Source organism: Psammomys obesus, unplaced genomic scaffold, assembly GCF_907164565.1.
Source record: "Psammomys obesus unplaced genomic scaffold, mPsaObe1.curated_primary_1811, whole genome shotgun sequence".
Classification (NCBI taxonomy): domain Eukaryota; kingdom Metazoa; phylum Chordata; class Mammalia; order Rodentia; family Muridae; genus Psammomys; species Psammomys obesus.
This window is the reverse complement of record NW_026590585.1, coordinates 519,814-531,513: the sequence shown is the minus strand read 5'-3', so window position 1 is coordinate 531,513 and position 11,700 is coordinate 519,814. Positions and strand designations below refer to the sequence as shown.

The window sequence follows — 11,700 nt, the reverse complement described above, 5'->3', positions numbered from 1 at the left end:
GAGAGACCAGAAGAAATATTAAGAGTGATTTAATGAAACCAGAGTTGCAGAAGGAGGCTTGGCAGACAAGCTGGGAAAAGTAGAAACTGGGATCCTTGTCTGCCCATTGAGACAGTTTATGAATGAAAACTGCATTCTGCCCAGGATGGCTTGAACCTTAGGCATGAAATCCATGCCAACAGAGAAGAAATGATTAACCTCATTCTGCTCCAGTCACTTTCACTTTGAGGTCTGCCCTCTGTGCCTTAAAACTTTGGATGGGTGTTAAAGACAGGAGCTAGCTGACCTCGTTTACTACCATGAGTTTATCTTTTAGTTTTGGCCCAGGTAGAAAAAAAAAACAACAACAACTAATTGTATTTGCTGTCATCAGTTTATCCTGTAGCTTTGTGGTCAGTGCCTGGGCTGGCTGCTCTTTCCCCAAGGTGCTCTTTTGGTTCATGTTTAATTCACTGGTGACAAGTGGTCTGAGGACTGCTTGCTGAAATGCCAGAGTTTGTTTGTTCATCTCTGACTGTGAGCAAACCCAGGACTGGCACACGTCCCTTTGAGTATCTGCCTCTTCTCCCAGTCGCCTCTTTGCCAATTCCAACACTCCAACCTGAAATCTAAACAATAGCATAGATTGTAGGGTCATTTCCTAAGTCAAGAAAGTTCAAGAACAGGGTTATGTAGAGATATTCATCCTGGCTTTAAAAAAAAAAAAAAAAAAAAAAAAAAAAAAACTATGGAGAGTCAGAGGCAAAGTAGAGATACACCATTAAGACAATGGATACACCAGCAACGGGCAGGAGCAGATGCAGAGACCCACAGTCAAACAGTAGGTGGAGCCAGGGAAACCTATAGAAAAGGGGAAGGAAGAATTATAGGAGCCACAGGCATTCAGGACACTAGGAAAACACCCCACAAAATAAACTAATCAGGGCGCACAGGGGCTTACAGAAACTGAAATGGCAAACATGGAACCTGTATAGGTCTTAGCTAGGTCCTCTGCATATAGCTTATTGGTTGAATAGCTGCCAACAGTGGGACGTCTCTGACTCTTTTGCCTGCTCTTAGGACCCATTTCCTCCTCCTGGGTTGCCATATCCAGCCACAATATAAGGGTTAGTGCAGGTCTTATTGTAGCTTGTTTACTGCCTATCTCTGGAAGGCCTGCTCTTTTTTGTGTGTTTTTGGTTTGGTTTGGTTTGGTTTGGTTTGGTTTGGTTTGGTTTGGTTTGGTTTGGGGGTTTTTGTTTGTTTTTGTCTTGTTTTATTTTTGGAGGAGAAACAGAGGAAGAGTTGATCTGGAGGAGAGGAGAGGTGGGGGATGGGCTAGGAGGAGTAGAGGGAGGGGAAATTTCAGTCAGGGTGTGATTAATGAAAGAAGAATAAATGAAACAAACAAACAAAGACAATGTATACAGCCAAAGGATGAATTAATTGCACACAGGAGTGAATAGGTCTCAATGACATAACACCACAGAAAACAGTAAAACGACCGGGAGGTGTATTTTGAAAACCACTGAGCTACATATAGAGCAAAGGTCAAACCTGTCCACTTCCCAAAGATAGAAGCAGACAGAAGGAACACCCCAGAGGGAAGGTGGATGGCTGTGGGCATCACTGAGAAGGGAAAACAGACATGAGAAACACATATGGCCTAATAAAGATGCTGATACACACTGAGGAGTTTCATTCTGCTAATATCTGTACTCGAGGTCCAAAAAAATTATGTCTTCATTTACCAAAGTAAAAGAAAATGATAAAAACACAAAGAGACAAAAGCCTCGTCTCCTGCAACTGTCTAAAAAATATGCAGTTGTGTTTCCATTTTTAACTGTTGTCTCAGATGCTTGCTACAAAGGTTTCTCCCTCCCTTGACTATCTTAATCTCATTAATATTCTGGTAGTATCTTAAGTATATGTGTTAGTCCAAGCTGGAGAGAAGACCCAGCAAACAGAGATGCCTGCCACCAAGCCTGGCTGGCTCTATCCCTAGGCCCCACCTGGTGGGAGGAGCAAACAGCTCAACAAGTTGAGCTGACTTCAACACACACTGTGCCGTGTGTGTGTGTGTGTGTGTGTGTGTGTGTGTGTGTGTCACAAATTAAATAAATTAAATTCAATATAAAGAAATGAAATTTTTTTTTCTATGCCTGGCAAGTGCTGGATAATATGTGCACATACTGTCTGTCCATCAAAGTCATTGATTGGCCACAGGATTTAAGCTCCTCCTGCAAGAGTTAGTTTGAGTCTTTCCAGACTTCCTTACACCCAGGAAGGTAAAAGAACTGAGTCAGTAACAAGCAAGTCTGAAGAATAACAAATGACGAAGATGTGAGCTTTTGTTGTTTCATTTTGGTTTTATGAGACAGGATCTCTATGTAGTCCAGGTTGGCCATGAACCTCCTACCTAACTGAGGTTAGCCTTGAACTCTTGATCCTCTTATCTTCACCTCCCAGATGCTAGGATTACAGAAGGGCATGACCACCATGCCCAGCTGGAAATGAGCAATTTCTATACTAACACTTCCGGGGACGAGGTGGTAAAAGATGACACTCAGTACTGGCAACCGTGAGAAATCAACACAGGTCAACCGAACTCTTCGTACAGGAAACTGTACGCTTCCTGTCTGCTCAACGAGAGCTCACAGGCCTGTTGTCCCCCTCCATTTATCTTTGAATAAATAACTAAAACTGCACACCTGCCGGGAGTCAAGCCGTGGCCCAGGTGGAATCACCATAATCACCTTAACAAAGTGGGAGAAAATAGCCACACCCATAAACTGCCAGCACCCCCACCCAGGAGCAAAGCTGAGGGACTGGGCAATGGCGGGTGTGATTCTCCACCACTTCCTTCTGTGGACATAAAATCCAAATTGAAGTATCTGTTGTCTTTAGGGTATTAGCTTCTTATAGCTCACTTGGGTGGGTCAGGAGGCCAGAATTCACTGCTCTTCTTGCCCTTGACTCCCCTAATTCATGGGCTAGAAGAAATAACTAGAATATCATTAACTTATTTATAATAAAATATATAAAATATAAGTATATAAAATTTATATATATTGTATATATGATACATATAATATATTTTAATTATAAAACAACCTCTCTTATTTTATTCACCAGTTTATTTATTAGGTATTTGTTGAGGTTAAGTATTATCTTAGATACTGAAATAGAGTGGTGAAAAAGTGGACTATGAAAATAAACATGGCAATCATAGCATTGCCAAAAGTCCCCTCACTTTTGAGAAATTAGGACAAGACTCAGACCACTTGAATGACCTCTGTAAAGTTTCCTCTCTAACAACTCACTATCCAACTAATGACTCTCACCAAGCCGATGCATGGCTCATGTTCACTGCGTAGGACAGAAACTGTCACACGCTGGCTCCTTCAACCACACTCATGTAAGCCTATTTCAAACACTAGGTTAAGCTCGGGTCACTGTATAAGTGTGAAGGCAGAGGCAGAGGAAAGCATCACCCTCTCCTTGTCTGCTTTCCACTCCTTACAGTCAGATCTTCTCGAGGCAAGCAGTGTTTTAGAGCAAAGCTTCACGCACGAGCCGCTGTTAGGACAGAACCCACAGAGGAGGAGGCCACCATCGTCTCCCACGCTGTGTGTTTGACACCGGCACACGGAAAGGACTTCCCAAAACTACAGGCATGTGCTCGTCTTTGGATTAGCTCAGGATATAACATGGATATGTAACAGAAATGAATTTTTCATTTTAACGGTGACTTTTTTGACTTTGACTTTTAATCGATACACAGTAAGCACACACATTGATGGGTACGGCGTGATTTTTCAGTACAGGTGGAAGATGACTGACACAGAGTCCTCAGCACATGTATCCTCCAGTCCTTAGAAAACATCCATCGTCTTTTCGCCTCGCTATTTTGAAATTCACAATAAATTGGTAGCCATACGATGATTGTTGATCATTATTGCCACATCGCTGAGCTACAGAGCGGTCTGGCCAAAACGTTAATCAACCTCTCCCATCCTCTCACTCTTCCTGTACTCTGGTGACATGGCGTGAGTGCTTTTCTGTGTCTAGTTGATCTCTGTGTAACATGTTACTGAACATGGCAGGGTTTCATTCCCCTGTGGATGAATAGAGATGGAGGGGATGAGAGTTTCTACAGTGAGACCCATTAAAACAAGCTCTATTTCATTAGCCCAGATCTAGGCTTTAAATGGCTAACAAAATACTTCAGCAGTCTCTGAGAAAGCCCAGCAGGAAAATGCCAACCCCAGGAGGCTACGCTAATTCTCTGTCTAACGGCAGCGTGTCATAGCAGGTTTGGCATTTGTTAAACATACATTTGTGGACAAAGATTCACTGAGCCGGTTCCCCACCCCCCCTTCTAAAGACACGGGGCAGATCCAAGGCTCAGCATGTGGCGGCATCCATCAGCGAATGACCTTCTCACAGATCCACGGCAAAGGGACTTCGCAGCTGGAGGCCTGAAGGCCAGCTTGGTGGATGACACCACACCTCTGTATCAGGCTGTTGGAAAGAATCCTGTGGGAAACCAGAGGAGTCCGTCGCTTTTGGTTACATGCACATACATGAACAAAATCCATCTCCTCCTAGATTCCCTCTGGTCCCCAGATGGCAGGAGAATAAACGGTTTATTGGTTTATTGAAAATGTCCCTACATTTCTGTCCCCTCCTGTGAACACCACTGCTCAATTCCTGTCTGTTTATCATCTCTCCCTTCCAGCCTTTGCTGTCTGCTGTTTTCCTTCTGTTTCCCGAGCCCCAGCTGACCCCCCCTTCTTCTTCTTTCACTGTCCTTGTTCTTCAAACACCTTACCTTAAGCTTAGAGCTGAGCCACCTTCCCATCTCCAGCCATCATTGTTCCTCAAGCCAATCCAGTAAAAGTCTGGGCCCAGATACTCTCGGAACAGGTTCTAAGGGAGAGATTGAAGACGGTGAATAAAGATAACAAAGACGCAGAATGCCAGAGACCCCTTGAGGGAATTGCATCATCACCATCCTTAAACTTTCTCTCAAAACCGGGAGAGGACCGGATACTTATGTACCTCAAAATTCATATGTTGAAACCCAAACTTCCAATCTGATGGTGTCTGAAAGTAGAGAGCTAAGAGTTGATTAGGCTTAGGTGAGGTCGTAAGGACAGTGCCCCCCAAATAAGGAGGGACCAGAGATGAAGCGCTCTCTAAAGTGAGGACACAAGGAAAGACAGCCTTGGGTGAGCTGGAAAGGGCTCTCAGCAACAACCTTGGCTTCACAGCCCAGTCTCCAAAGCTGTTAAGTGTCTGCTGTTCAAGCCATCCGCTCTAGGGGATTTTATTGACATGAAGGAGTTGAGGCAAACAGCCACTCCAGATAACTAACCCCTCTTTTGCTTCTAATTCTAATGGGGCTCTGAGTTCTAATAGAAATCTGTTTATTGCAAGGAGCTGCTTTCCAGAGCTGACCTTTAGTTTACAAGCACACTCTCACAGTGTAACAGATAAGATCCCGGGGGCAGCTCCACCTTCCAGCACTACTTCCTTTCTGACGAGATGGAGCCTGATAGGTTTTCAGCAGAAAAGAAGCTCAACCCTGTCGCAGAAGCATTCATTTTACTCATCATCCAAAACACCAGGCTCAGTTACCCTCAAAGAGACATGCTTGTGTAACCACACAAGACTCTTACTTTCCTTTCCTTCCCCTTCCACCCCCCAGGACAGGGTTTCTCTGTGTAGCGTTGGCTGTCCTGAACTCCCTTTGTAGACCAGGCTGGCCTCGAACTCACAGAGATACATACACCTGCCTCTGCCTCCTGGAGTGCTGGGATTAAAGGTGTGCACCACCATGAGCCCAGCTGGCTCTCATTTTTCAATGGTCCATAAGATAGAGTTAAACTCAGTATACCCATATCTGTGCTGTGCTACCCATTAGGATGGGACAAAGGATGCTTTGCTCTGCACACTGGTACAATCAAATGAAGATGTTTCTGCCCTCAGGGACACGCCCAACACAATAAACAGAGCAAAGAAAATGATCCAAGAAGACTAATTTTGTTGTAAGGTTGAGCATTCATAGAATGACTAATTGCATTTTTAGTGTTTTCCAGTGACAGCTTAACTAATTGAATTTGGACCGGATTACTTTTTATGGCATTTTAGATTAGCCTTTGTTGAACAATTTCTTTTGGAGAAAATTATCCAGAATTATTCAGAAATCTGGAAAGCCTAATAAAATTTCAACTCTATTGTTATCATGATGGTACTAAGTGTCCCATTTGGCTGTCATTTTTATTCTATTCCTGGAAGATGGTGGCTGAAGAGAAAAAGTTTTAGGCTCCGCTGTTGATGGCCTTCCTTTGTCTGCCTGCATCCTCACCGCAAGAAGAAAGTCAAGTGAAGAATAAACTCTCTCCCCACACCCAGGGGCAGCAGACAGTTGAAAACTCCTCTGTGCTATTTACTAAGGCCAGAATCACCTCCATTTTCTCTTCTTGGGGTTTCAAAACCTAAACTCTTTGCTACACATACAAAGGCTTGCATGGTCTGGGCCCTGCCAACCATTTATTCATGAGCTTTCAGCCCCATCTACCTTCTTTCTGGTTTTTGTAACAGGCCAAGACCAGTCTTGCATTAGGGCTTTGCACAGCTTTTACTCCGTTACAATGCCCTTCCCCTCGACTGTCGCTGGCTGTCATTGTGCTGGCCTCAGCCTGCTCCTGAGGGGTCCTCAGGACCCCCCTGTGCTGCCCACAGTCACTATACATTAAACTGAGCATCGTCTCCAAAGCACGAATTACCATATTTATTTATGACTGTAGTTGTCTGTCCCCTCTAACAGACAACTATAATGGAAAGAACTCCTGTTTACAAGCTTCCTGGAAACTTGAAAAAATATAGGACACTATATCCAGTAAGTATTTATGGAACTATAAACTGTGGAGTCAGGCAAAAGCCTCCTAAACACAAATCTCCACCCCCTTTGCCTCTTACGATTATTAAGTGTGCATGCTGGGGTAGCAAGAAAGAATAAAGGAGAAAGAGACTGGGATGAAGTAACATTCCAGTGTGTGGGATGCCCTGAAACTTCATGCATTTCTAAACCCACCTGTTAAAAAGAGAATGTGTATTGGCTGGTTTTTTCCCTGGCTTTCTAAGAAAGCCTTGCATTTCTTGGGCTGGGGTTGAGGTTCAGTGGTAAATCGATCACATATGTGTGTGTCTGTGTGTGTGCGAATAGGTGAATGTAAATATGTGTTTTTATATACACACAACTTATAGATAATATGTTTAATTTAGATGAAGCTACCATTAAGGCACAAAAGTACACTCCTTAAGTTTTCAAATTAATATGGTCCATGGAGTACATCTGAGGTGTTTCAATACATACTGAGGAGAGCCAGTTACACAACAGAACTATTAAATAGTAAGATCTTTTGGTGAATCAGCACAGTTTTAATGGCTAAAACATAACCAAGTTACCCAAAGAAAAATAATTGATATGAATATAATCGTGTGACTATAATGTGAATATATATGTGAGTATAATCGTAATAGTTAAACATAGGTAAAATTTTATCTTAAGAATTTGAAAAGATTTAAGCAATATTAGGATAAATCAGGATTTTAAATAATCTCTAAAACTTAAATATTTCACAAATTTTAACAATTACCTAGAGTAATTTAGCACGAAATGAAAGAAAAGAAATGAAACAGTGTTATGTGCTGATGGCACAACAGAAAGCACAAGGTGCCAATGAACCCCAGACACACAGGATGTGTGTTTTTAAACAGAATGTCTTCTGTTTCTGAAAAACAGAAATTTTTCTTCATGTGAAATGTTTTTCTTCAAACACTTTTAAAGGTAAAGAGCTTAACGCAATGCATATAAGTATTAACTTGAAGAGCAATAAGGAGTCCTCCTGAGATCTAGAAACACTTGGATTTTCTACTTAAGTAAATCCAAAAGGACATCGGAAGTCAAAACAAACAAACAAACGAAACAGATTGTTCACATGATTCTGAATAGCTGTAACCAGGCTCAGGACAGGGCTGAAAAGAAGTTAATTACGTAGTTTTTTAGTGTGTGTGTGTGTGTTTGTTTGTTTGTTTTTTGGCGGGGGGGGGGAGGATTGATAATAACCATGTAGCCTCTCTTTATAGCAAATAAATTAATTCTTTGGGAGTATTTTACACCAAGAAACGTCAGTTTAAAACTTTTAACCTTTTCAATTGCACTTATTGGCTTATTTGTGTTAGGGAAGGTGGGGTGAGCCACAGCGAGCATGTGTGGAAGGTGGAGGACAATGTGCAGGAGCCAGTTCTATCCCTCTCCCGTGTGGGTTCCAGGAACCGAACTCAGGTTGTCAGGTGTGGCGGCAAGAACCCCTACCCACTGAACCATCTGGCTGGCCTGAAACTGTTCTGTTTTAACAGACTTGCGCAGCTGCACAGAGGTTCACTGCGTAGCCCAGGCTGGCCCCGAGCACATGCTCCTGCTTCAGCCACCTTTAGGGTAGAATTACAGACACGTGTCACCACGCCCAGGTTTTCGTTTTTAAATCTGACTCTTGGTTGCTTTCCAGACGTATGCATGAAACTGGGAATATTGCTCATTCCACGATATAGTAAGTTTTGCCTGGAGAACAAGAGAGTAACAATAGTGGGACGATGGACTCTACCAATCGGAACAGGTCATTTTGGTTTTATAGACTTTGACAAAAGATGAAAAAAAAAAAGAGAGAGAGAGAATCAATCGAGAGTCCACAAGGGTGTGGACTTACTAGTAGTTGTTATTAAATACAAGCAGCAGCACTGGACATCCTCCAAAGCTGACTGGAACCAAGGGCTCTGGGTTCAAAAGCAAACAGTCTAATTTTGGAAATGCGGCCTATTTTAAGTCGATTGAGTATTTTCCACAGTGGGCACATGACCCAGGAATCATAAGAAATCATAAGAAAAACACAGTCCCTCGAGAGCCCTGCCCTCCTCCAGGCACACAGAAACACAGAGATAGCCTCAATGCCCAGACACCTCTCAGTCCGTGGTGTCATGGCTGCTGTAGCCAATTCTCCGGGCCGCTTGTCTTTGCCATGGCTTACTGCTGTTGCTGTGTCTGTAGTTTGGCAGCAAATGCTTGTCCCTGTGGCCTGTCTCCTTCCCCCGCCTCCCAAGTTCCTGTGACTCCTGTATAGAAGCCACTGCCTCCTTGCTGGACCTGTGTGTTTCAGGACTTCAGGCCTTTTTTAACTAGGTCTGTGTTCTCGGCCCACTTCTTTTCTGCAATGTTTGCCATCCTCTCGCCTCACACATGCACACACACATACACACAAACACACACAGAAATAAAAAATACATAAACGTTCAAATACACACACCACAACCAGGCATAGTGGCACACGCCTTTAATCCCAGCACTCAGAGAGGCAGAGGCAGGTGAATCAATGTTAGTTCGAGACCAGCCTGGTTTACAGAGTGAGTCCAAGACAGCCAAGGCTACATAGAGAAACCCTGTCTCAAAAAAGAAAAAAATTATAAACACAAATAAATATCTAAACACACACATACGAAGAGCACACACACACACACACACACACACACACACACACACACACAAAGAGCTAGGAAGCTAAGGCAGGAAGATTACAAGTTCAAAGCCAGCCTGAGCTACATAGCAAGATGTCATGTAAAAGGAGGGAAAGAATGGGTAAGGGTAGAGGAAGGAAGGAGGGAGAAATAGCTCTCTATTTTCTACATGTTTTTATTTACCACTTCCTGGTTGTCCAGAAGCGTAAGCAGATGTGAGCCTTGGTCTGCACAGAATTTTAGACTAGAATTCCAGTCCCTTTTCTCCAGGGAGAAATAGTAACAATGGCTGCCATTCCTCATCCAGAAGTTGGGGCAGCTGGGGCAGCGGGCACACGCAGAGTCCATGGAGCCTAGGAGAAGAGAGGATACACAGTTCACATCTTTATGGACCAGTGATCTGGGAAAGTAAAGAAAACATGGCACCTCCAGTGTCCACCTTGCCTTGCCCTTTTCAAGCTAAGTAAAGTTAGGGAGGCCTAGAACATCCTGCCTAAAACTGAATGTCATCTGTATGCATTCGGACGCTGCAGAAAGGACTGCACGCGTTTTATGATGCAGATCTCGGTACTGAGTTCTCTGAGTTCCTGAGTTCACATGTTCAGAATCATTCAAGGAAACAAACCAGAAGGAGCCAACAAATGCGATCATCTGGAACCAACAGAAGTTGGGGAGTTGGGGAGGAATCCTTCCATTCGGCAAAAGTGACTTCGTTGAACATAATTTGTTTCTGCCAGAAAAGCGCATTAGACGCTAAGTGAAAAGAGAGAATTCTCCTGCCGGGTCCCTCCGGAAGATACGGTCCTCATAGCTTTAAAGTGTGTGAAATGAGTGGGCACTGTGGAAACATCTCGGGAAATAAGGCCCCACGATCTGTCGATTTTCTCCTTCCTTGAGACACATCCGCACACCATCAGCATACGCCGATCGGCCGCAGCAGACACGCGGAGGCACAGCTGTGGTGTCGCCGCACCTTCTGGATGGGGAACTAGAAAGTGGAGCGAGCCTTCCTCGTCACAGGAAGATTAGGTCACTTCCTGAGGGAAGGCTGCCCACGGCACCCTGGTGAGGCTCTCCAGACTCGCAACGGCGTTTTGTGGCCATTTCTCTGCCAAGAGTTAGGGCTCAACTAGGAAGCGGAGAGTGGGGCTGAAGCCTGAGAATCCTCTAGCAGTCTGTGAAAACCTGTCATCTCGCCTTATACTGTAAGGTGAAAGGTTAATGGGGGGGGGGGGGGGGCGCTTACCGCAGCACTGGATCCTCTGGTACAACAGTAAACTCGCGAGGATGGCAGTCAAAAGCCCCAAAGCCACCATCATGAGGCAGGGAAAGCGGCGCGCCTGTGAGACAGCTGCACAATCCAAAGCAAGACCTTGGCGTCAGAGCCAGACACTCAGGTGTCTTGAAGCAATTCTGCCTGGAGGGACTGAGACCCAGGCCACGCAGGTTCCTCTCGTGGTCTCGTAGGACACTTCCTCAAGTTGAAGGAAACACTTGCCTTCGCAACTGTGCCTTGCCTGTCCTCACACACAGACAGTGAGCTAGTGACAGTCTCTGCCTTTAAGGGACCGAAGGACAATTTGGCATTATTTACCAGAGTTGCAAAAGCTTTTTGCCTTTTGGCCCAGCAATTTCTGGTCAGGAAACGTTTTTCTAGATACTCACACATGTACAAAATATCCTACTCATTTGGCTGCTTGTGGCAGCAGCGTGTATAGAAAGAAAAGGCCAGATTTCTAATTTTATCGACCAAATATCTAAAGTTTATCAACAAAGGACCAGCAGAATATATTGATACCCATTAAATTTGAGGGATTTTCTTTTAATCCAATGCAAAGTTATTTTATTTTTTTTAATATATACTTAAGAGAAAGACACATTCCTCAGAACAGGAGCTGCTTAATATCACCAAAGTCTATCCAAGGCCACCTCTCAGCCTTTGCGCCAAGATCAAATACGGAAGTCCATCCAGGCATTTGATACTGTTTTCCCTTTTGAAAAGGAAATGGGTGCTTGTGAGCAAAAACAGAAGAAAGAGAGTGTTAACCTTTTTTTTTTAATCATTCAAATCTAAACCCCAAGCTCAAATTTTAAGTAAATAAAATATAAACTGAAATAGAATAACCTTTGTCTCAGAAGTGC

General features: G+C 43.8%; 1 protein-coding gene across 1 annotated transcript; it reads right to left on the bottom strand.

Annotated features, from left to right (window-relative positions):
* Positions 1–3,727: 3,727 nt before the first annotated feature.
* Klrg1 (killer cell lectin like receptor G1) lies at positions 3,728–11,099 on the bottom strand. The gene is made up of 4 exons (XM_055607958.1): positions 10,805–11,099; positions 9,742–9,911; positions 4,814–4,911; positions 3,728–4,518 (listed from the first exon to the last, which is right to left on the bottom strand). Exons 1-4 carry the CDS (start codon positions 10,875–10,877, stop codon positions 4,407–4,409), a joined length of 453 nt encoding a protein of 150 aa, XP_055463933.1. The 5' UTR covers positions 10,878–11,099; the 3' UTR covers positions 3,728–4,406.
* Positions 11,100–11,700: the final 601 nt, after the last annotated feature.